This window comes from Aulonocara stuartgranti (assembly GCF_965226115.1).
Source record: "Aulonocara stuartgranti genome assembly, chromosome: 1".
In the NCBI taxonomy this organism is placed as follows: domain Eukaryota; kingdom Metazoa; phylum Chordata; class Actinopteri; order Cichliformes; family Cichlidae; genus Aulonocara; species Aulonocara stuartgranti.
Genome location: NC_138939.1, coordinates 20,583,694 through 20,609,527, shown reverse-complemented (window position 1 = coordinate 20,609,527; position 25,834 = coordinate 20,583,694). Strand labels below are relative to the sequence as shown.

Genomic DNA, 25,834 nt, shown 5'->3' with positions numbered 1-25,834 from the left:
TCAAAGGGATTTTAAACAATGGAAGGTACACATTTGTACCATTCCACCTACTTAGTGGGATTTTCGAATATGAGAGCTGTAAGCTCTGTGCAGGGAGTACACTTACTTACATTTTTATATTACCAGTTAATTTATATTAACAATTAATCAAGAGAATTAATTGTAACTTCCTTTTGGGGAATATAGACAGATTCACAATGATAGCTTATTGTTATTATTATGTTATTAAGTTTGGGAGAGATGTGGCTGTTTGTCCACGCCCATTTTAAAAAAATTAAAATCAACTTTAGCTACATTGATTTGACATTGGTCTACAACATACTATTTACGGTAATAACAATATGATTAGAAGAATTGAAGAACAGAAAAGCCCCCAGGAAAGGATAAGAGTAATCAGTGCACTGTGGGTTGTCTTTCTTATGTTTGAAACAGGTACCCAACCCACTCAGACTACATCCAGGTAATCAAAGCCCTGATTGTGAAGTATTCTTTAAGAGATGTACACGGAAATGGTTATGTGAGTACCTCTCCTTTTTTGTTTCTTTTATAGATTATATTAATATAAAGTAAGCATAATTAACTACTTATATACATTTGAAACAACTAGGACACCTGGCACAGCCAACTCAAGAGAAAGTTCAAAGCAGAACGGGCTCCCCTAATCAGCAACGAAGAAGTGAACCGGGTTAAAGAAAAGTTTGGACGCACGCAGAAACATCGGACCACAGAGGAATCCAGCAGCTCCTGTCTGAAGAGACTGAAGCCCTCTCTCGTAAGTCCTCACACCCTCAGCCTTTAAGAGCTAAGGTAACATATGTAGTCTTATTATGTTCACTGTAAAGCTAAAAGTAAACATTAATTGAAAGAAACATGTTAACAGATAACATTAACATAGAAAAAGGAACTTCACAGTTGATTTAACAAAAGTCAGCTCAACTTGCAATTCCTATTCAACATTTTTGCATTTTTTTCAAAGCATTTGGTGTACAAATTACCGCATTTCGAGTAACATTAACTTATCAGATTTTACTTATGATAATACTGATATCTGTTTTGACAAAGGATTCGTGCTTTGTGGGGGAAGATGCAGCCTCCGTTGATGCTCATATCAAGGTGCTAAATGATCAGCACAAGAAGCTACATCCTGACACAGCACTGGTGAAAGACCGCATGACAAAAACCTTTGCATGGAGACGTCGAGAGGTAGCTGAAGGAATGTGTACTGTGGACCTATTAAAGAGATATCCATTCCTGGGGACATCTGCAGGGGTAAGAATTGTTAAGATGATTGGGGAAACAGCTAATGATTTTTTGTCTCTAAATCTGATTATTATTTTCTGTACTAACTGATTAATCGATCTGTTCATTATCTTTAGAATTTTTGTTCACGGGTTAAAGCACTTTACATTTATCTCCAGTCTGTGTCTTTAAACATGTCAAAAATTTAAATCCTCAATGTAAAATGTCATTCTTTTGTCTATTCTGCTCTTTTCATTTCCAGTTGTGTTATGAGGTTGATTTAATGCATCCCTGCCAAGACAACATCTGTCGCCGCTTTAGCGAAAACTTCACTGCTGTTCTTCAAAATGTTCTTCAAATGACCAAGGATTTGCCACTGAAGAAGGTCTCGCTGGATGAGGCCTACATCTCAGCATTCTCCACCTTCTTCATGTTCAACATGACCTACCCTGCATACTTCAAGAAAACACTTGTCTTTCTTCAGAACTGCATTGTCAACATAGGAGACCAGGGAGACAAACCCCTGCCAGTAAGTGTCGCCAGGGTACTTAACCAACTCTATTAAATATGCCCCCACTCCACAAATGTTCAAAATGTTCAAAAAGGGCATTTACTCTGAGGAAGTTGATTATACATGTTGGGTTAGTACACGCACATGAGCCTCATTTCAGCAACACTTGTGGAATAAATGACTGCCAGGCAGCTTTTTCCAAGTATCACTCTTTTCGACGCCATGTGTATCGCAAACACAAACCCTCTGTTTTGAATAGCCTTGAGGTAGTTGAAGATGGATTTGAAAACCATGCACACAAAGAGGTTGAAGACCCACACACACACAGTTCAGACGAGACGCACACAGTTCAGCAGCCCACACCACCTAGTATGGACAGTTTGCTTGATAATTTAGGAGATCATTTATTTAGCTTTATTCTCAAATGTACTGAAAAAAATAACCTTCCACACTCTGTTCAGCAAGACATCGTTGATGATCTTAGTTTTCTTTTGTGTTTTTTTAAAGAAAACTACGACTCGTTTATTCGTTATCATTTGGATAAACATGGTTTCCGCCTCAGTGATTGTCCAGAACTTGAGCAGGTTTTGTCTACTTCAGATTTTTTCCAGAAAGCATGTGATTCAATTCGTTCACCATTTATGATAAAAGAACACTGCAAATCAAAAATGAACATGACAGAACCTATCAGTTACACAGTAAGAGACCATTCTGGTGTGAAAATTGGTAGTTATTCGTATGTTCCAATCCTACAGGTATTAAACAAATACTGTCAGGTGGAGGATGTGTGGGAACAAATTGTTCTGGATAACCACAGAAATCAAGATGATGATGTTTTGACTGATTACAAAGATGGCATGTATTTTAAAGACCACTCATTTTTCAAAGACCATCCTCAAGCTCTAAGACTTCATTTTTATGAAGATGAATTTGAAATTGTGAACCCACTTGGTGCAAAACGAAATAAATACAAAATCTGTGCATTTTATTATACTATAGGAAACATAAGTGGAAAACATCGCTCAAAGTTGAGTCACATTCATTTAGCCTTACTGGTTCGCCATTCACATTTAAAAGAGTGTGGGCTTGAAACTATACTTCAGCCCTTGATAACTGACTTGAAGATGCTGTCCACAGAGGGTTTCACTATCTGTGTCGATGAAGTAGAGCACACAGTTCATGCTGCTCTTGCTACCATTTCATGCGACAACCTTTCTGCTCATATGATTGGGCGTTTCTCAATGTCTTTCAATACAGGCAGAATATGCCGATTTTGTATGGCCTCGCACTCGGAGATACAACAGCACTTTTGTGAGGACCATTTTGTTATTAGAACAACCAAAGTACATGAGTACCACATAAACTGTGTGGAAAACAACCCAGAGAGTGCTGCTTTGTACGGTGTGTATGGTAACTGTACATTTGATGCACTGCCTTATTTTGATGTGACCCAGTCTCTTCCCCCAGATGTAATGCACGACTTGCTGGAGGGGGTTATTCCTTTGGTAATGAACTTGGTTATTTGTAAAGCTCACAGGGAAAAGCACATCACCATATATGAAATCAATGATGAGCTGAAAAATGTGAAGTTTGGGAGGAATGACAAGCCGAACAGCCCAGTGCCACTGACGGAAAAGATGCTTCGAAATTCTAACATAGTTGGATCAGCCAGTCAAAAATGGTGCCTTTTCAGGCTCTTGCCTTTTTTAATGGCTCCCCATGTTCCACCTGGCACTCCATATTGGCATGTGTTCTTATTATGTTCAGAAATCGTAGATCGTGTAATGGCTACAAATGTGAGAAAAGATGAGCTTGCTCATTTAAACCTGCTTATTCAAGAATTTCTTGAAATGACTACAAAAGTCTTTGGAAATGTTTTAACACCCAAGTGTCACTACCTTATTCACTACCCAAGGCTGATTTTGATGTATGGTCCTCTTCGCCCTTTATGGTGTATGAGATATGAAAGCAAGCATCAATATTTCAAAAATATAGCGAGTAAATGCAAAAACTTTGTAAACATCACTGCAACTCTTAGCAATCGTCATCAAATGAAACAGTGCTGGGAGTTTTCTTCAGGTAGGTTGCTTGTTGACTTTGAACATTCACTCAGCACAAGTGTCAGTGTGCCATTTTCATCTCTGCCAGGTGACTTACAGAATGCTCTGGAAATGAACAAAAGTTTTACAGATGTGCATTTTCAGGATAAAGTGCTTCAGCGTGTGTCTGCTATATCTGTCAGCAGTGTCAAATATGAACTTGAGGATGTTTTTGTAGTTGGCCATGTACACACTGAAGCCATACCTATATTCTTTAAAATCAAGTATATTTTGAATGTTGATACTTGTTGGGTATTGTGTGGGAAACTGTTACTTCCTCGCACTTATGAATGTCATTTCCATGCTTACCAAGTGGCAGTTGACAATGACTGGATCCTGTTCAATCCAGGAAATGAATTAGATTTTCAAGCTCTAGACACCTATTTAGTTGATGATAGACTGTTTGTGTCCTTGAGGTATTCTGTGTGACGTGATTGCAAGAACATTTTCCACTTTGTCTATATATATGACATATATATATATTCTGGCTTGATGAAGTAGAGCAAAACATTTGTGTGGACAGTTTTTTAAATACATGACATCTCTGTGATCCGTCAAAACATTGTGTTCAGGTGTTTAATGTCTTTATGTGATTGTTTACTTTTTTTTAAATGAATGTATTTTTCTTAACATGTCCTATGGCAATGTATGAATGTAATCAAGGATGTATTCCTGTGGTTGTTTAAATGCTTTGATGTGATTCTATTATCGAAAATAAATAGTGAAATAACCAAATATTTTGGACTATTGGGGGTACATTTTTGTCTCTTTAGGTACGAAATAGGTTGTCGCTGGGGGGGTACCCTCATAGGTACCCTATTGTACCCTTTTCAAGGGAACATTTCTGTACTATAGTTTGAAGGTACATTTATGTACCAAAGTGTACCAAAAAGGGTACAAATGCTTGTCGCTGGGGGTGTTCCTTTTTGAAGGACATTTCTGTACCCTTTAGGCTTGGTACATTTTTGTACCTTATAAAGTTGTACCATCTGAAGTACAATCATTTTGAGAGTGTAAGGAACTGCCGGAACAGTTACTGTGAACTGCGTTTATGTGACGTGCAGGTCATTTCCAGTGAGGTAAATGTCAGGTTACAGCGTTAAGTTATAACATAGGGTTTTACTAGGGTTTTGTGGTTAACCATTAGCAGCTGTCACCATGCTGAGATTGGGTAAGGTTTACAGGGTTATAGTTACAGCGCTTTTTTCTGCTAATGTGGAAACATTTCTTTCCCTTTCTCTATGGCTTTTTACATTTTTGTTTGTTTTTAAATTGGTTTCCTTCCCTGAGCTGCCTTTGTGATTGCCTGATCAGTCCCGATTAGTTTCACCTGTTCCTTGTTACCTTGCCCTCCTGCCTTAATTAGCTCATGTGCTTTCTTAGGTCTTTGTCAGCTCATCTGTAACCATTACCTGTGTTCCACGTCTGTGCTTCTTGCCTTTGTCCCTCATGCTATTTTATGCTAGTGTTTTTTTTCTAGACTTTATTATAACATTTGTTGAATTTAGTAATTTTTGTTAATGATGCTCAGCTTCATATTTGCAGTTATTTTTTCTGTCCTCCCTTTTATAACACATAGAAAATTACTTAAAAATACACAAAATTGTTATTTTCTTCTTAAACAAAGAGTGAAATCATTATTCATTAATCTCTACAAGAAATGTCCCACAACATAAACAAAGGTTTCAGCAGCATTATGTCGGACTTTAAGTTTGAACTGTGTGGGGAAAAAAGAAAGAAAAATCAATTTAATCAGTAAAGCAGGGAGAAAAATGGTGGGGAGTCAGGAACTCAAATGTTTTTGCTGGACACATTTTCACCTAGAGAGCCACTTCATTTACTCAACTGTAAACACATTTCCTTCAGTGCCCTGTGGTTCATGTTAGTTATTAAAAATATCTGATATATACTTGTACAAGATAAAATCAGAGCTGCTAAGTTTAAATTGAAGAAAACTTTTCTCACTATGCGGAACGCCAGAAAAAAAAAGTTAAAAGTCAATTTTTGCTCGTGTTAAAAGTCAGTTTTTAATCCCCATAGCACGAGAAGTGTAATTTTGCAAATGCTATATCTCAAAGGGAAGACAGGCATATTATCACTGTGGCTTCATCAAAACCAGGCCAGCGCTTTTCTGAGAAACTGAATGTGACTCATTGATTCTCAGACAAGAGCAGCTCCACAGCTCCATCTCTGTGGGATACATTTAGATGTAGCTACATCTCCACATTTACAGGAATTTAATTCTCTGCTGTGTACTTTGTAAACCCTTTATTGAGTTATTTTGAGGCACACGATTATGTGCTAAATCAACAAGGGTGAAATATGCATTAAATACAATGAATTTTAGCAAATATCCAAACAAAGAACCCCTATTAACAGACATGCCCAGCTTAAAGGTGAAAGGAAGGTTTACAGAGTGCATCAGCGGGCAATCAAGACAAGAGCTCTGCTAAAAGAAGATAAAAGCAATGTGCATGGGAACACTGTTTTAGAGTTCTTTCATTCAAAAATTCAAGCGTGCCGAGGCTCTCTTATTGCATATATTAGGACGTGTTAGTGGGGAAGTCCTTTTGATGAAAGTGGGTTTCCATGTATATTTAATGCCATGGTTTGCTGAGCTCTGCTTGAATGTGAATAGTAACGAGAACTGGCATGTTGGAAGCAGTCTGTGCCACTCGCCTCGTCCCCAGGTGCCTACAGTTAGACTAGATAGCTGCCCCATTTCTTCGCTTCTGCCCCAGCATTTATCAGTACAAACTGACAAGATCACTGCCGTAGCTCTGTACCTTTTAAATGTTCTATGTGTGTGTCTTAGTTAGAGTTAAATAAAAGGTCTCTTTGAAGGTCAAATCTCAACATAGAGCAAAATTTCAGCCTCAGCATCTTGTTGTTGTTTTTTTTAACTGGTCCTTCTTTGGAAAGCTCGGACGCTGTTATTTAATTTTTTTCCTTAGCAGTGCAGCTTTCTCTCTTACATTGTCACCATTGTCTCATATTAACCTCCAGGTAAACTTGTCTTCTTATGTAGAGACATTAGAGTGAGGCTATTTGCAAATATATCACATATACACATAACACACACAGCAAATATTTTAAAGTATAGATTTCGGAAGATTTATGCCAGCATTACCCCAAATTACAAGTAAATCAGTGTGTCACAGCAACTCCAAGTGTTTGGATCGATTGATTGGACCAGTCGGAGGACCACGGTTTTGTGTTTTGGTAGGTTTGCTGTCAGGCAATTGATGATGCTCTATAGTTCAAAAAGTTTGTGCTACATCTAAGTGGGTCAGTTTGCCGAGTGGCTTCTTTAATGTTTAATCTTCCTTGTTGTTGACAGGTAGCAAAAACACATTTTTAAACAACTAAACTGCAATTCTTCCTAAACAAAACCATTAGCAAACCATTTCCTGAAAGAAAGTGATTTGCAAAAAATTCAGAAAATGGTCTCAGAGTTCAAAGTGACACCATCACAGTGCTTACTTTTTCCAACCAACAGCCTAAAGCTGGAATTACTGAAATGGAGTGGAGCCCATTTGCATGTTTAAAAAGTGGCAACTGTGAAATTTTGCAGCATTTGTATATACAATTCAATCTGAAGAGAGATTTTTCAGTTTTTGTGATGCCACTCTGAGGAAATTTATACAAAAACGTCTAGTTAAACATTGTCTGTCTTGCCTTGTGTTCCTCTGTCTGACAGATGGTTTTGAGAGTGTTTGAACTCCCAACAGTTATCTCTGTTATCTGTGCCACTTCCAGTATTTCTGTATTTGTGATTTCTAAATCTAACAGGGGTCTGCATTATGAAAGAGGATTTGGTCTTACCCAGGCAACTTCAGGGTTAACCCTGGGTTTTCCTTATTGTCACCATGGTAACTTATGTTGCAGGCCTAACCTGCTCCAAAGCAGATCGTGTTTCTAGATTAAGAGATAGAAAATTACCACTTGCTGAACAATTAGAGCTCAAAAAAATCCTGTTACCATTCCTGGAAGTCCCCCAGACTTCTGTGCACAGATAAAACAAAGGTCTAAAGTGTTTTAATATCATCTAAAGTCTTTGTATTTCCCTGATGAGCAGCAGTACGATGTTTAGAGAAGATAAACACAACTCTTTGATTTCGTTTCCTGCTTGCTGAAAAAAATATTTTTTTTATTTTTAAACTACAACTGATATTTAGATGGGCATAACATCTTATGCTCATCAAAATATCAGTTTAATGAATAACTCCATCAGATTTTCCTGTGATTTAATGACAAAGTACTGGTACTCTTAACTTCTACAATTAGCATTTTGCCCAACTTTCCTCCTGGATTCAAAGAAACAATGTTATTAAGTAAGTAGGTCTCTTCCAGTCTTAACATCAAAATTGTTTGGATTGCGCACATTTATGCAGCACTTTTAACGGTAAATGACTGTAAAGTGCTTTTCCTCATGACACAGTACTAGCAGTGTAACAAAAGTGTCTAACTTCTTGATGTTTTTCTAATATCATAGTTTTATCTTCCTGTTTAGGATCAATCACACCTCTGCCTGTGGACCGTTTTTGTAATAAGTCAGATGATGCCAACGCTAACCCCTTCCACGTGAGTGCACTTGTAGCTAGATTGAAAAACTCTGGGTTAAATTATCAAGCTGACAACCGCCTTTGTGTAACTGCTTAGCCTGACTGACAAGTTAGAGCAATTGAAGCCAATAATGGAAAGTTATCCTGGGTGTGTTGAGCTTTGTAGCACAGTGTGTATACAGTCTTTTTTGATTTTTAAAATCCTGTCCTGTCTGCCAGCTTTTGCAATCAGAATTGTGATCTAAATGCATTTTGGTTCCAAACACACTTTGCTTCAGCAATAACAGCTATATAAAATCTCTACAGGCTCCTGTTGTTCATGTGAATCTTTTATCTCCTTATTTAATCATTTCTATTTGTGTTATTTCACTTATTACACTATATGTTGTATGTCGATGTCTAAGGCAGGACAGGCAGGAAAAAAAAGAAGCAGAGGGGGGGATGGGGGACATATAATAAAATGATAAAGCACAAATAGAAGTGCACAGTGTATCGCCAACTGCTGTTGCTGTAAGAAAAGCCAAACACACAGCTACTGGAACACATAAATCAAAAAATATACAGATACATAAATCAACAGTCTTCTTGTAGTGTGAGTGTGTGTGGGCACGTCCCAGGGCCTCGGGGGGCACACCCCACCCTACCCTCTGGAGTCACCCAAGGCCCTGTGTGAAATGTGTTTGTTGATTTGATTGTAAGCTTGAATCCTCCATCCATCCATCCATTCTCTTCCGCTTATCCTTTTCAGGGTCGCGGGGGCGCTGGAGCCTATCCCAGCTTGAATCCTTTCAGCTGATAATTACTGCTAGATTGACCTGTTATTTCAAATACTGACCTCGAAAAAAAAAGGCACTGCACTCTATAATTATTAGGCGTTATTTCAACGTTATATATTACAAATATTCAAAAATATTTACATTTAGAAAATATCAATTTCAGATTTATTCCAATATTTTCCACAACTGTACAGCTCAATCGCATAATAAACCTACAAACCCGAGACACTAAAATAAAAAATAATTACAGCAGGGACAGATTCTGAAAGCTTGCTACACAGTAGCAAATATTAACAAGTACCCATTACATATTTGAAGTCAACGAAAATCTGACTGTACTGTATTTACCACAAAATATACTAAATATACTACATTGCCAGATCTGAAAAATATCTGCCAACTATGGCTGTTCCTTTAGGCAAAATAAAATGTTTAACATTTATGATGTGATGTCGACCGGCTCTTTAGAAGACATCGTGGCTCTCAAAATGAGTGCTCCCGCTTCCCAGACTTTCACACACAGAGACTCACACTTGCATACACAAATGCACACAAAAGAGACGACTTCATTCAGTCCAGTTGCTATTGACTCCAGTGTTTCCTTCGGCAGTCAGTCATAGGGAGCTGCTAAACAGCACATTTGTGATGAACCATTTCTGTCCAGTGCATTTCTGCAGAGCCAGTTGGTAGCCAAACTCATTGTCACTGCTTGCTACAAGCTCTAGGCATCTCTTTGATTTCCTGTTTTGAATGGATCCTCCCTGAAAAGATAAAAGCAGGCTGGTTAAAATTGTGCCAGAATCCAGAAGAGACAAAAAAATGTGTGCACAATATAACCTGCCTCTTTTTAAACCCACACTGCTGTGAATGGTTATAGATGTAAGCTACTGAGGAGCCCTAAGCTGGGTTTTTTTTTTTTGGCTGATTCACACCATCCTCACTGGGCCACCAGATAGCATCAGCATGGTTAAGGGCAAAAACAGCAACGTGATTACCAGCTTTGTCATTAGCTTTTTTCCTAGCAAGGCTCTGGATAAAAAAGGCTTGACTCAAAAGAGGAAAACGAGACACAAACACAACAACAGACATCCCAGACAAACAGGAAGAGAAATTGAAACCAGGGCATGAAGGACACAAACACCTCATATTAGGTTTCAGAGCTATTACAATATTGTTTAAAAAAACACCTTCATTTAATAGACAAGTCTTTGATTTATTGGAGGATGGGACATATGGAGGAAGAGCAAAAACTAAGGTCCAGCAATTTATAAACTTTAATATGACATCTGCTGCCAGAGTCTGAACAGAATGAGACCATCAGCTCAGTAAAAATATTGAAGCATGTCTTCATGAAATGAGGCAGGATTTTCTCATTGCAGTGTCAGGGCTGACAAAGGGCAAGTGACTGAAGAGGAGGCCTTCAACCGTCAATACAGTGTGGAGAGGGCTGTGTGGGGAGAGCTCTTTTCAGTGCTATGAGAGGAATGCAAAGGGATGTGGGAGGAAAAAGACCCAAGGATTGGACAGCCTGTACAGACCTGGTGCTAAATTATTCTTTCAATGTCTTCACGAGTTTTGGCCCATGTGTGAAGTCCAAGAGACATTTTTACAGATAGCAGATTTGCAGTAACTCTGGAAGTGGACATTTAAAGACCATTAAGACATGCACCACCCGATGGGGCACTGTGTGGCACAATGAAGGAAATAACCTAAAGGATTGGAGCTGTATAGGCACAGATCCCCATTCCTGATATAGAAACAGAATATTTTATATGACAACAGCCTGCTATTCATTTAAGATACTGTTAAGATATGATTTGCAAGGTCAAATCTCATAATGAAATCTGACTACAGAAGCAAAAAATGGAAAATGAGCTCTATTACTTCCACAGTTTCAGCCCTATGCTCATCATCAGGGTGCTCGAACCCCAGTAAACAGGACCTACACCGAGATATGATTATTGCTATTATTTAATAAGGTGGCTTTGTTTTAGTGTAACCAGCCATTGCACTAACTTACCCACAGTATCCTAAATTCTCACTGCTTACATAACAGTTAATGTCTAATAAGCTTAGACTTCAAATATAGAGAACAATGGCTGCTCTATTTAGAGCAGACACCTTCAAACTGTCAGGTTTCCCTAACCAAGAAGAGGAGGATTTTTTCCACAGGAGGGGGAGGGGGGCATTAAACACGAGGCACAGCTATTGCATGAGGTGAAGGGTACCAGAGGGGCACACATGTCTTCTCCATAAGCAGATATAGCGACAGCTGTAGCTGTGATACGATGTAGAAGAATATTGCAACAAATAATTTGGTATTTCCCGTGGGCTGACTGCATTGAGGGGGTGTGCAGTAGCAATATAACCCCCCAAAACACTTTTCCCTTTTCATTTATTTTTATTTTTTCAGGTTACGTTTGTGTCATTCTGAACATCACACTATTTGAGGTTTGTTTATAAATGTTCTCTGATTTTTGAAATGAAAGCTGGGATTAAAGCCCGTCCTCCTGTGTCAGGTTGTACATCTGTAAGGCTGAAGTACAACATGCTTCCAGTCCACAGGCAGTCTGTGGACGGCCCGTCTACTTGCAGAGATGTTGTCAATCATGCACAAAGTATGTGACACAATTGGTCTGTCGCCTATTCTTGCTTTTGCTGTTTCTGGTCCATCAGGCAGCCTTAGAGAAGAGCGAAGTTAGAACATATAAGAAGCTGAAGTGAAATAAAATATAAAAAGCACTGAAAGGTTTGCACAGTGACTACCACTGTCTGCATTTGTCATGCTGTATTTTTTGATTTTTGATATATTTTTTTTTAGTCATGCTTCACTCTCTTTCCTATTCCGACCCACTTGTCAACCAATCAGAATTCAACAATAGACAGCATCATCCACATTCAGGAATGTGCAGGAAAATACCTCTCTCTTAGCTAACTATATGGAAATCCATTTACAAATGGACACCATAAATTATGCAGAAGAGCTGAGGGGTGTATTATGAAGCGAGGTTGCTTAGGAAGCTATGCCACAAAAAATGTCTCTCTTTTTACCTGGCTGAATCACCATGGTAACTAATGCTGAACACATAACCTGTTTGGGAGCATTCTACTATCCTCCCAACACTACGGCTACTAAAACCACTGAATGAAGCGCAAAATGTGCATATCAATGTCGTGGGAGTGGTGATGCAGATATCATAAGTGATGTTATATTTCATTCTAATCTGGTTTTAAGTCTTTTAACAGAGAACACACAAAAAAAGCTTAGAATGATCTGCCAATATGTCCACAATGTCTTCCTTGTGTCTCTTTCCTCTTCAAATGTGTCCAGATTAGAGTTTCAGAGCTCTAATGTGCAGTACTGAGAGCACACTCAGTGCTCAGCGAGTGATAAAATAATAAAACTTGAAATAAAATGCTTATTATACTGCTCTGTGTAATATTAACAAGATCAATGATTTTCTGCAGCATTATCCTATTTGTAAGTATTGCATTTTACTATTTTTTTAATGACCACTTTATCATCAGCATCTTTTTTATCATTTTTTTTGCTGATGAAACATCAAATGCCAGCACGGTGGCACGGTGGTTAGCACTGTTGCTGCACAGCAAGAAGGTCCTGAGTTCAATTCCAACACCAGGCCGGGGTCTTTCTGTGTGGAGTTTGCATGTTCTCCCCGTGTTTGCGTGGGTTCTCTCCGGGTACTCCGGCTTCCTCCCACCGTCCAAAGACATGCAGCTTGTGAGGATAGGTTAATTGGATAATCCAAATTGGTGTGAATGTTCGAATGAATGTGAGTGCGAATGGTTGTTTGTCCCTGTGTGTTGGCCCTGCGACAGACTGGCGACCTGTCCAGGGTGTACCCTGCCTCTCGCCCTATGAAAGCTGGGATAGGCTCCAGCGCCCCCCGCGACCCTGAAAAGGATAAGCGGAAGCGAATGGATGGATGGAAACATCAAATGACATGTGAAACTCAGAGCTTGAAGCACTAAACTGGGTTTAACAGAGAAAGTTGATAATGACCTTCATAAGCCCATTATCTCCAGCTGGAGTTTTAGTTTTTATCAAACTAGCTAAGGCTAAAAAAAGTGGTATGAATAAAAAACAAAAAGATTTTGTTGTAAAACAAAGGGGGCCTAGCAAAAAAAGTTTGGGAACCACTGAATTAACCTAACATGCATGTCTTTGGCCCAAAAATTACCAGTTAAAACATGTAAACTCCAGATTTACAGTGTGTTAAAAAATAAGATAAAATAATGATAAAACTTAGGGTATGTTCATACCTTTATAAATGTCTTTTTTGGATAATTATATAAATGCAATTGTAACTTAATCTGGGGATGCAGCTATTGTTCTGGCTCTTGCATGGAGGGATGACATATTTATTCTTATTCATGCCTGCAAAACAATTATCCCATTGATTTGCAAACTGGGAAAACAGGTGTCAATAAACACAATGCAAGACTTATTGGAATTGCTGAACAAACCAAAGACCTGGGCGATGATTCACAGAGCTGGAACTTGGCCATTATAAAAGCCAGAATCACTGTAAATCTGTAACACTGGGTGATAAAAGTAGAAACTCGGGGTTTTAATCAGCCAACTTGTCTACATGAAATCTTGGTACGCCTTCTTAAAATGTGTGGATACATATCATAGACAGGGCGGCTGATACTTGAATTGTAACAGTGATTTAAAAAAAATGCATCGCCCACAAATTATACAACCAAACCAAACTCTACGATTTAAGTTTTGTTTTTAATCTACCACCATGTGAGTAATCTACATGAAAGCAAACAATTCATTTATTTCTCAAACTGAGGACAATGGAAATCACACTGTGGCTAATGAGAGGCTTTTAGAGTAAGTAAAGGAGGTGAGGCAATTTTCCACATTTCATTAGAAAGAGATTAAAAATATCTTTATCTAACCAGGTTTTGTGCAGAACAGTGCAGCATTTGAATTAAGATAAATCAAAGTTTTTTCCCTCTTATTTGCAGAGCACTCCTTCTTTCAGAGTTGGAGAAGCTGCATCAAGGCAATCTATTTCTGCTGAAGTTTGACTCCTTGTGCAGCTAAAACTGTGTCAATAATTGATGGCACATTTCAGAGACGTATGCTCCAGCCTGGCTGATATGCCCTCATTCCACTTACTAAATTATACAAAGTTAACTAAAACTGCCACGTTAAGATCAACAAGGGAATGTGTGACATATGATCTTGAGCGTGTGTCTGTTATGCCAAACCAAACAGACACAGGTCTAGAGGCACTGGAGTGAAAACTGTGCTGTCCTTGTTACAGCAAGCCTCTTTAAAAGCACTATTTTGGGATTTTATACATAAAAATGAATCTGATTGTACTCTGACAGCAAAGCAGAGGATATGTGGAGCCAAATGAAAGCACAAAGTAAATCAAAATCCCCCCAGTTCTATTGAAATACCACTGAGCTACTAATGGAGTGAGACAGTCATTAATTTTCAGTGAGTCTTTGTGTCCAAATTAGCTGAAGAGAACTTAAATTGTAAATTAGCCACCTACATGATTATAATATTTTCCTGAATACTTAAACTGATGCTTGAAGTCTAAAACCAAACAGTTGACTGTGTGGACTGTAGATTTTAGGGGATCCAAGATGCATAACGCAGGAGACAGAGAAGCGAGCATTTTATAGTGAGAACCACATCCAAAAAACACAAAGAGAAAAGCAATCCAAGCACAGACACAAAACAGGAACACACACTATTTTGTCATGTGTTGAGAAAAACACAGATTTTAAAATTACATGGTCTAATATTTACATTTAGCATAACTGCAACATTATTTTTTCGTTTTTTTTTTTTAAAGACTCGAAAGGACTTGAAATTCAAAGTTTCAGACTTGTGACTTGACTCGGACTTTTACACCAGTGACTTGAGACTCGACTCTGACTTGCCTGACATTACTTGAGACTTGACTTGAGACTTGAGGATAAAGACTTGAGACTTACTTGAGACTTGCAAAACAATGACTTGGTCCCACCTCTGCTACAATATAGAAAACCCAAACTTACATATATAGACGAATGATTCAGCACTCAGAGATAGCGCACGGCCCTGGAACCAGGACACCATTAACACTTAAACTAAACTAAGTGTGTGAATGCCCTTTTTCTGCTATGACACCATTTTTACAAAACTATAAACACAACTTTCTTTCACAGGCTTGAGAAAAACATCCCATGGATGTGAATAAAGTCTGATGGCCTGACCAACAAGGAAGGTGAGATTAAGCTTCATTGATTCTGGGTTTTTTTTCCTGGTTTTTTTTTTTTTTTTTTTAGTACAGTTTCTTTGACTTTCTTCTCAGGCACTTTCTATTGTTTGAGGGGATTTACTGAAACCTCTTTTCCTCTTATGTTCATACACATACACATTTTAATATCTGCGTGTATCTGTGTTTACCACAGAACAATTGTCACTGCTATGTGTTGCAAAATGAATGAACAACAGCCACAATTTATACTTTCAGTGAAAATTTGGTGCTAAAATGATGGATGGTAATAATGTGATAATGAGTTTTCCAGGAAGTGTTTGGAAGAGCTATTTAAGGCTTTTTCTGAAGATCTGTGCTGTGGGTTTCTTTTTTACCTGAGTGAAGAGCCAGTGGAGTTTCATACGCTTTTCTGCAGCATAGCTGCACTCAATGAGGCGGGGTCTGCTATTCACATCCACCAGGCACTTGTTGTCATCGTCATCAATGGTGGGACTGAGGAGCCCGATGTGGAGCTGCTGAGTACTGGTGTAGTAAACATTCTGAAATAAACACAAAACCCAGCTATAAGCAAACTGCATGCTCCTTTACTGTGCATGTTCAGACTGGCGTGGTTGGCCCTTCTCCAGCTGTATATGCTATACAGGTGTTAAACTATGCAGCAAATGAGGCTTGCTCTTGGGTTTTCTTTCAGTATGAAAGAGAGATCTGTGAGGCTGATTTACATGCATTAAAGATGCATATTTATACTGCTTTCCTGACTGAACACAGGCTAAAAGATAGACGAGGCGAGGCAACAAAAGAAGCTCATTGTTAATTCAGGAATTGGGGGGGGAGAGAAATAATTGTGCTTTCTCTGATGGAAACCTTCCCAACAGCTTTTTTCCAAGGGCAAATATTTGCTCATATTAAGCTGACAAAGCTGTAAATCATTTGCAAGAATGAAGCAAAGGAACGAGTTATGTATTCACTGACACAAAACTTGCTTTGGTTTGGTGAAGAGCACAGAGTGAAAAACACGACGTCTTGAACAAACATAATGTGCTATGCTGTGTACCGATGATTTGAATGTGCTCAATCGTGCAGGGGTGGAAGGTAAATAAGTAAACTCGAAACTCTTTGATTAATTAATTACATTTTTAAAAAACTAAAAACATGTTATGTTAGCACTCATTTTTTTTTACCAGAGATATTTCAAAAAGATAAAACTATATGACCTTTAACAAAAAAGAAAATGCAGCTGGACGCCTAAAGCAATAAAAAGAAATTAATGTCGCTTTGTTTTTTCCCTTCTCCCGCTAATCAACTCACCAGATTTATCTAGTGACCCAGTGGAGGGGCACAACACCCACATTGGCTGCCACAGTATCTAACTGTGTAGTCCAGAAAACAGTTAAAATTAGCTCCACGCCTCCACCTTGACCAGCCATAAAAAAAGAATAAAATGCTACTTACACATCAATGGATCAGTATCAAGTGTCTGACTAGACCCCTTTGTATGCAGAGCGAGTACAGCTTTACACGTTGTGCTGTCAACGCTGTGGTTTTACATGAGCAGAACTGTGACTCTAGTATTTTCACATTGTTTACTAGTAGACTTACAAAAGTAAAGGATCCGGGTATGTATACTGGAAGCTTAAAACAAAGGGATAAAAACAAAGCTCAAAGGTGAACACGTTAATTGTGTAGCAGAATTTAAATGTTAAAGAGGTGCAAACATCAACGGAGTAGTGAAATCACCAGAGTTCCAGAGTTAAACTGAGCTTGAAGCAGACAATTACACAGGAACTATGTGGATCTGGGGTACAGATTACCCACATCATCCCCTCTATTATCAGTCAAAGATACTCAAAATACTTTCTTTTATTAAAGTTTTATTAAAAACACAGAGTTAGATTGTATTACTTTTACTCTAATCATATTTGTCTCTTAATTCCCAAATTACTTCCTGCCTCTTTTGCACCAGGCATTAAACAAATCTGATAAGAGTGATTAAAAAAAAAAAAAAAATCAGTGCTGCTCACGTTTGGAAATGTGCAAGCTGCCAGGCCTTTGTGGCAGTGGCTTCTGTTGTTGCTGTGCTTAAGTCGGTATGTTTTATTACTGCTCGAGCTAGCTGGAGGGCTGTATGTTTGCTGACAACATGTTCTACTGTGGGAGTGTAAGCTTTGTATTACTCTTTCTTTCATGTGTACCTTGGCAGGTTTCTTTTAGCACATTTATGTACTGCTTTTACCACAGCACTTTGGACACAAAGCCTATAAAAGCAACATCTGCAGAAAGTAGCTGACGCTTAAAATGACTCATTCTGACCGACTAGAGCATGCATTTGCAACAGTCATTGTATCTGTACCAATATAAAAGCAATCCAGGGACTAATTCCTCCCGATGATGTAACACTGAAACATAAAAATAGAGCAGACCAGATTTGTCTTGCAGCAGAGATCCCTAATCTCATTAGAAATGCTGGTGCTACTCCAATCCTTTGTTTGATATGCCTGGATTTATAGCTCAAAACAGATTTATAATTAACAAGTTTTTAGTTATCTAGGCCTGAAAAAAGAGCTGTTTAAGCAGAATAAGGAAATAATAATTATTAACATTCCTAAAGCTTACAGATATATCACCGAAGATTTCTCTGGGATGAGTTTTAAATTGTACAGTGGTGTAAACATCAACACAGGCCACACTGAGTCTGAAGCACATCCAGTAGTTTCATTTAAATAGAGAGGGATAATGTCAGATCAAACCACACTCTATGAGACAAGTTTACAACCATCACAGCAAGGTTAAACAGTTTGAAAACAACCTGCTCAGATGTAATGGAATCGATATGCTGGGAGAGACTGGAGAAAGCAAATGATAATCACGCTGTACTAACATTTGAAGACACAAACTCCCTCCTATTTGAGCTGACATATATCCTGAATAAGCAGTTCAGACAAACAGCAAATAAAAACTGATTAAAAACAAAAAGACAGAGTGTAAACAGAAAGCTGGAGAAAAAGATCAAGGTACAAAATATTGTAATCAAAAACATGGTCTTTGCAACTTGTTTTGTTGATAATGTGGAATTTTATTCCGAGCTGAATTCCTTCAGGAAGGTTCACAGCTAAATTGAGGTGTATTGCGATTAGAGACAAGTTTAATATGTATTTAAAAACACCCGGGACTGTTGCTAAGGTTATCTTGATAAGATAAAACAAGTTTGGGTAAGACAACCCAAGATATATAGGTATTATATTCAGTTTTAGTATTTGCTCCATGCTGAAGTGAAGCGGAGACAGAGAGGATGTTTAGGAGAGCACTAACCTGTGGTGTCATCCCGTGGCAGAGATACAGGATGGGCATGTTGTCATTGTCAGGCCCCTGGTCCAGACACAGATCAGTCTTCAGAGAATTTTTCAACTGGGGAAATGCACAAAGAAACAAAATTTAGTTTTTAAAGTCAGTACTATGACTGTGTTTACATGTGGCACAAGCAGGTAACACTATAAACTAAATGAAGTTTGTTATGTTACCTTTACATCCTTTAGAAATATGTGCTTCCATCAACAGTAGTATCTAATTTCTACAAGGTTCACGCAGCGAAGTGCCGAGCTTCCATTCAAGCCTGTCATAATTAAAAGACAACTCGATGCGCTCTTTTCTAGTACAGCTTGATTTATTCACCTCCTTTAATTTATTGAAGTAGCTACAAAGAAAACTGAAAAGAAACATGCGAGAAAAAAAAGATTTTTGCTGTCCTGCAGAATTACAATTGTACTCAAAGGGAGAATTCTTGACCACCCTTAAGAGTTTAACTAACTGAGCAAAAAAAGGCAATTATTTAAGGTGGTAAATTACATGTCACTTTATTACTCCGTCGATTGATCCTGGTACCATTTTATAATGCTTGCTGCAGCAAGTGTCTTTTCTTTGTCTGAGAGAAGTCCTGTTAGTTCTTCAATTTGTTACTCCAAATGTGTGAAAAATCGATGGTGTACGGAGGACACTGCTACAAGACAATGATATTTTCTGTGCTGTTTTGTATGCATGGTCAGTTTTATTTATTATGCTGGAGTATGTACTGATTATGATGCTTTTGTAATCCAAAGTACTACATGTCAGAGTCTAAGGAGCTTGGAAAGAAAAGCATCTGGACTTCTTTAAGTTGCTTGAAGACGTTTCACCTCTCATCTGAGAAGCTTCTTCAGTTCTAAGGTCAAATGGTGGAGAGTCCCAGATTTAAACCCTGTGGGAGTGTCCCCCTGAGAGGGACAAAAGGATCCCCTAATGATCCTTTACCTAATCACACGAGCCAAGGTGTGAAAACGGGTGTAGGTCACAATCAGCCAAGGTTTCGGGTGAGCTCATTGTGAAACCTGGCCCCACCCTATCATGTGATTTCCTGAGGTCAAATGGTCCAGGATGTGAGTGGGCGTTAAGGTGTCTGGGAAGGGATCTCAAAACTGGATTGTAGATGGCAGACAGTTGGTGTTGCAAGCCACCGCCTCTGTTCAAACATGGTCGTTCACAGTGGACATAGATGGCTTCTTTCACTCTTCTTTCAAACTATCTGGCTTCTCTTTCCAAAATGTGAACATTGGCATCCTCGAAAGAGTGACCATTGTCCTTTAGATGCAGATGGACATGTCAGAGTACTACATGTTTGATCAATAAGCCAAAAACAGTCCACGAACAGAGCGAGGAAGCTCTGTTCAACTCTGCACTGCATTATTTCTTCTTCCATAGGGGAGGAAATTATTACCGAGACAGTTAGTACTTCCTGATGCAGTGCTTGTTTTTGCTTCGAAAATACTTCTACAAAACTGTGTAAGTTTGGAGCTAAAAACCCAGAAAGACAAATAAGAATTACACTCACCACTTTATTGGTTATACCTGTTAACAGGAAGCTAAAAACATGAAACATGATTGTATAACTTGAATATAACCAAAATTGAACAATTGAAGGTTGGAAAAACACTGCCTGGTCTGATGAATCTCAATTTGTGCTGGATCAGTCAGCATTTGATCAGTCAGAATTTGTTCTGAACAACACGCAAGCATGGATCCAACCTGCCTCGTATCAATGATTCAGGCTGGTTTGATAGTGTGTGGGAAATTTCTTGGCAAAATTCAGGCTCCTTAGTACCAAGTGTACATCTGAGGAATGTTTCCAGCACCTTTTTGAATCTATGCCACATATAATTAATGCAGCTCTGAAGGCAAAAGGTGATCCAACCCAGTACAAGCAAGATGTAACTAATTAAGAGGCCAGAGAGGTTTACATCCCACAGAAACCATCTAATACCAACATCAATCATACATCTTCACTGTAACTCACAGAATATGAGGTTTAAAGCATAATTACAGGAAATACAGAGGAAAATGGACGTGAGTGGGTCGAAAGATCTAAACATGAATCATGTTCTGAATCCTCTTAAACTAATTTTTATTCTATAAAAATGTAAATCAGAACTGTTACGCTTCATGAACACGACTCAGATTTTGAGGCCCAGAGGGTTATTCATGTGTGTCATGACAAAGGTTGGCAAGATTGCAAGATACAAAGTGCACCGCAGGGAGCTCAGGGGATAGTGGTTTGAGCAAGGAGTGAATTAGGCAAAGATGTGAGATCAGAAGAACACAGTTGCTCCGGGGATGTCTACTCGTATCTGATAATCAGTAGATCCACAGGCAGCACATGGCCACATCAACAGTACAGGTCTAAACTATTCTAAAGCTATAAAAACAATAAATATGTAACAGTAAGCGACACCTATGGGAAAACAGTCACGTTGAACCATCAGGACCTTTAGCTTTTGAAAGATGATGCATGAAACATGTTTCAGAAAATATGTGGGTGGAGTATTGTTACAAGAGAGATTTAAAAATGAAATCCTTCAGATTTGATTGGACTGCTCTAATGTGTGCACAGCAAATACAAAGCTGGATAGGAACAGGAATTAGATACAAAGCTGTAGAGGACAAGATGAGGGAGAAATAAATAGACCTGAAACACGTGAATTGAAAATGTGAGGACATTTTTGGCTGTCGAAATAAAAATGATCAGCTTACCACTTTGGTCAAGACTATGAACCCATGCTCAGAGGTTTAAAACACTACAGATGTGTTTTATGATTGAGCAACATCTTGTTTCTGTTAATTAATGCCGCAACATGACAACAATTAAAAAAATAGCCTACAACCCAACCCGATATCACTGCAAAGCGTGTAACAGAAACACCGGGCCACCGTTTCCATTTTATGCTTTGCTTCTTCAAAGTGTGAAATGGACACGCATGCAGAAGTTTCCATAACAGCAGGCGGAGATAATATATTTAAAGCCAAGAAGTCACTAATGAGCAAGGAAGGTATGAAATACATTCCAGGGTCCTTAATCACTGCAAACAATTAAGATAGGCGGCTAATATGTATTTATAGGGCTGTGCGATATGACAAAAATCTCATATCATAAGACGTTTATCGTCCTGACAACAATATAAATCACAAAAATGTAATATTTTCTGTAAATTCTGTGACGCTCGGGCAACTCGACTTGCGTGAAGTTTTTCCAGCTGGGCGTCCTTTATCTGGATTCGAGTGTTTTAACCGATGCATGAAACTATACATTTTCTTTCAAAGTTTGAGTCTAAGGTTTATTTTTTAGCACCTAACAGTTCTTTTTTCTTTTTTTTCTTCTCATCCGTAAACTCTCTGCATACTCTTTCACGTGATTCAGTTTTATTTGAAAAGTCTCAACAGGATCTTGAGCTTTATTGTGAAAGGTTTAGTAGAAAACAAACAAGCGGACAGCGGAGCCACGCGATGGTTTTACCATCATTGTTGCTAACAACAACATGTAAAAACAGGCACTTGTCCGTGTGGTTATATTAAATATAAGAGAAAGAGAGAACTTTAAGAAATTAATATAGCCACTACAATGACCATCAAAATGATGAAAAAATATTGCTGTAAACAGTTTATTTTACGACACCACGAAACAAACGATAGCGTATTAGGAAACGATAGAAGTTTTTATATCGTATTTGTATTTGTATTTGTATTTTTATTTATTTCAGACATAATAAAACAAACAAAAAAACCAATATATACTCGTCTACATGTATTTTCATTTACGAATATGAATATATGTGTAGATATACACACACACACGTATTTGTACAGACAAACAAGAAAAATATAATAAAATAAAACACATTCGTCTAACATGAGATAACAGTTGTTTGGTCTGAAAAGGAGTAGGAAGAAGTATGCACATACTTATTAACTCCTACCCCTGCTCAACATCTTATTAATCCCACATATTTACCTAATTCTCCTCATCACATATTCCACACAATACACAAGAAAACTTATATCAACAAGGCTGGCACGATATTTATAATTTAAATACGAGTTGACATATTTATACATACAATGGGTGATTGTCTTTTTCAATATCATATCCTTCCAAGAGTAATTTTCGAAGTGTCTTTATGAACTTGCCAATTCCTGAGCATTGCTGTAATTCTGCAGTAAAGCTATTCCACAGTTTTACTCCATAAATAGTTACGCAAAAGGTTTTAACATTTGACCGTGCTTTAAGAATCTTCAGATTCAATTTACCCCTTAGTTCATAGTCTCCTTCTCTGTCATAGAACATCCTCTGTATATTTCTTGGTAACATATTGTATCTACATAATTTTTGCCGTTTTGTATTTTATAAGATCCATAAACTTCAATATTTTTAATTTCAAAAACATGGCGTTAGTATGGTCTCTATATCCAGCTTTACTAATTATCCTGATTGCTTTTTTTTGAATTTTACATATTGGTTGAAGTGAAGTTTTATATGTGTTTCCCCAAATTTCCGCACAGTATTCCAAATATGGCAATATAAGTGAACAGTAAAGTACCCGGAGTGATTTGGAAGGCAAAAAATATTTAACTTTACTCAGTATGGAGACACTTCTTGACAGTTTAGCTTGTACATACTTTATATGAGGTTTCCAGCAGATTTTGTTATCTATTATCACACCCAGAAATTTTGTATCCGAAACTTGCTCTAATTCGACATTATTTACTAATAACTTTGCTTCGGCATCTTTTTTATAATTTCCAAATAACATAAATGTCGTTTTTTCCAAATTTAATGATAACTTATTTCTATCAAACCATGTTTTCAGTTTAATCATTTCTTGTGTGACAATTTCCAAAAGCTGCTGTAAGTTCTCTCCAGCACAAAAAATATTTGTATCATCTGCAAACAGAATAAACTGTAATATATCTGATGTTCTACATATATCGTTGATATAGAGGATAAACAGCTTTGGTCCCAATACTGACCCCTGCGGAACTCCACAAACAATGTCCATACACTCTGATTGATGTTCCCCAATTTTCACAAATTGTTTCCTGTCTCTCAAATAACTCTTTACCCACTCTAACACCACTCCTCTAATGCCATAATACTCCAATTTATCGAGTAATATTTCATGATTAATTGTATCAAAAGCTTTTTTTAGGTCGATGAATATACTAGCTATACATTGTCTTTTATCTATATTGTTAGTGATATTTTCAATCAATTCTATTAATGCCAATGATGTTGATCTATTTGATCTGAAACCATACTGACTATCCGTTATTATTTTATGTTTGTCTATAAATTTGTCAAGTCTATTAATAAAAACCTTTTCCAGTATTTTTGAAAATTGAGAAAGTAGAGAGACAGGCCTATAATTTGTGAATTGGTGTTTATCACCATTTTTGAACAATGGTGTTACTTTAGCTATTTTCATTTGTGTCGGGAATGTACCAGTTTGTATGGACAAATTGCAGATATGTGTTAAGGGTTTGGAAATGCCCTCTATCACTTTCTTGACTATTTCCATATCTATGTCATCAGAGTCTGTGGAGTTTTTTGTTTGTAATTTCCCAACAATATCAATGATTTCCTTTTCTTCTACTGCCGTTAAGAACATTGAATGAGGATTGCGATCAATGAGTCTGGTTTCTTTCTCTACCGATATATATTGTTATATCGAACAGCCCTATGTATTTAGATGCTAATGTGTTAATAATGTCTGTTTAAATTCTTTCCTGTGATTATTTTCATGTTGGCTAAAAATAAAATGTCTCCCTCTGCTGGTACTGCAGCCTTCTGCAACTTATTGTGACTTCTGCATGGAAATGGACATGGTGGGCTTGTGCGCATATTACCCATTTTGGCCTGATACTGGGTTATCCAGCCAGAGGTAATTCATCAGATCATCAGTTTATCCAGTCTTTTCTTTTATGACCAAATACCTGTGAAAACTAAACAAATTTTCATTCATTGCACTTTTGACTTTGTGCTAGGGCAGATTAGCGAACATTAGGCTAACATTAGCTAGGCTAACATAGTGAATGTGATAAACATTACACCTAATAAACAGCAGAATTTGCAGTTTTATTTATTGTTAAAAAGTTTGTGATTCCCACAGCTTCATACACCAAATAAAGCAGCGGTCCCCAACCTTTTTTGTGCCACGGACCGGTTTATGTCCTATTACAAGCATGGCCCTTTAAGGGTGAAGCCTGATGGGAAATGTATTTGGGATGTGTGTAGCGGGACTGCCCTGGTGTAGTTGTGTGGAGAGAGAGACGAGAAGGGGAAAAAGTAACGGTTAACAACAGAAGAGACGGAAAGAAAATTAGTAAAAGGAATATAATAACTCCCTTGGCAGCCAGAGTTGTGTCGGCGATGCTCGCTGTGAGTAAACTGTTTCAGCCCACTGTACACGGTGTGTTTGTGCGTTGGAGAAGAAATAAAGTTCGGTGAAGCAGTTTTCCTACGCCTCCTTTGATCTTTTTACTAGCAGAGTTGACCTGTACAGTAAGCTAGTTGCCGGCTACGAGCAAGTCACGGAACCTTCAAGTAACTGCCAGAGGTTTCCTTACTACGGTTCGGGGTCGCGGATCTGGCGCGGTAACAGTCCTACAATATTTTCACAGACCGGGCTTTAAGGTAATACAACAAAATAAAATCTGTACCGGTACCAAAAAAAAGATGTATTCATAATACATGGGAAAAGACACAGGGAAACTGAGTTAACGATAAAAACGATCAAAAAATAACGATAAAAATTGATAAAAACCCTGAAAACCATAAATTTCACACCTGAGCCTCAACTCTTGCTCTTGAAATAGTATGTAAAATGAACAGATGTAATAAAATTATTAAAAGTAAGCATTCTGTAGTGAATCTGATTATAAGAAGTGTAATGATGTTGTAAAGAGAAAGTCAGTGAGATTTTAATATAAAGACAAAAATAAAAAACAGTAAATACGGCACAACAATGCTCTGTCCTTTTCTCTCCTACAGTCAGTAGGAATAACCCAAACAACCCATGAGCTCTTATGATCT

The 25,834-nt window shown here is 37.9% G+C and overlaps 2 protein-coding genes across 3 annotated transcripts in view; one reads left to right on the top strand and one right to left on the bottom strand.

Moving 5' to 3' along the window:
* The first annotated feature begins 436 nt into the window (after positions 1-436).
* On the top strand, positions 437-4,323 carry LOC309712393 (uncharacterized protein). The gene is made up of 4 exons (XM_082543125.1): positions 437-517; positions 608-772; positions 1,063-1,269; positions 1,502-4,323. Exons 3-4 carry the CDS (start codon positions 1,171-1,173, stop codon positions 1,802-1,804), a joined length of 402 nt encoding a protein of 133 aa, XP_082399251.1. The 5' UTR covers positions 437-517; positions 608-772; positions 1,063-1,170; the 3' UTR covers positions 1,805-4,323.
* Positions 4,324-7,236: 2,913 nt separating this feature from the next.
* Positions 7,237-25,834, bottom strand: part of galnt18b (UDP-N-acetyl-alpha-D-galactosamine:polypeptide N-acetylgalactosaminyltransferase 18b) — a 106,829-nt gene continuing 88,231 nt past the window's right edge. For both annotated transcript variants that reach the window (XM_082530202.1, XM_082530203.1), the window contains 3 exons: positions 18,754-18,849; positions 15,819-15,983; positions 7,237-9,951 (listed from right to left, as the gene is read on the bottom strand). In XM_082530202.1, coding sequence (XP_082386328.1) covers positions 9,805-9,951; positions 15,819-15,983; positions 18,754-18,849 — 408 coding nt within the window. In that variant the 3' untranslated portion in view covers positions 7,237-9,804. The remainder of the gene's footprint in view (positions 9,952-15,818; positions 15,984-18,753; positions 18,850-25,834) is intronic.

Excerpts from the sequence above, each read along its gene's own strand:
- LOC309712393 (XM_082543125.1), top strand. The coding sequence starts at position 1,171 with ATGACAAAAACCTTTGCATGGAGACGTCGAGAGGTAGCTGAAGGAATG. Across the intron at positions 1,270-1,501 it reads TCCTGGGGACATCTGCAGGG|TTGTGTTATGAGGTTGATTT; the intron begins GTAAGAATTGTT and ends TTTCATTTCCAG.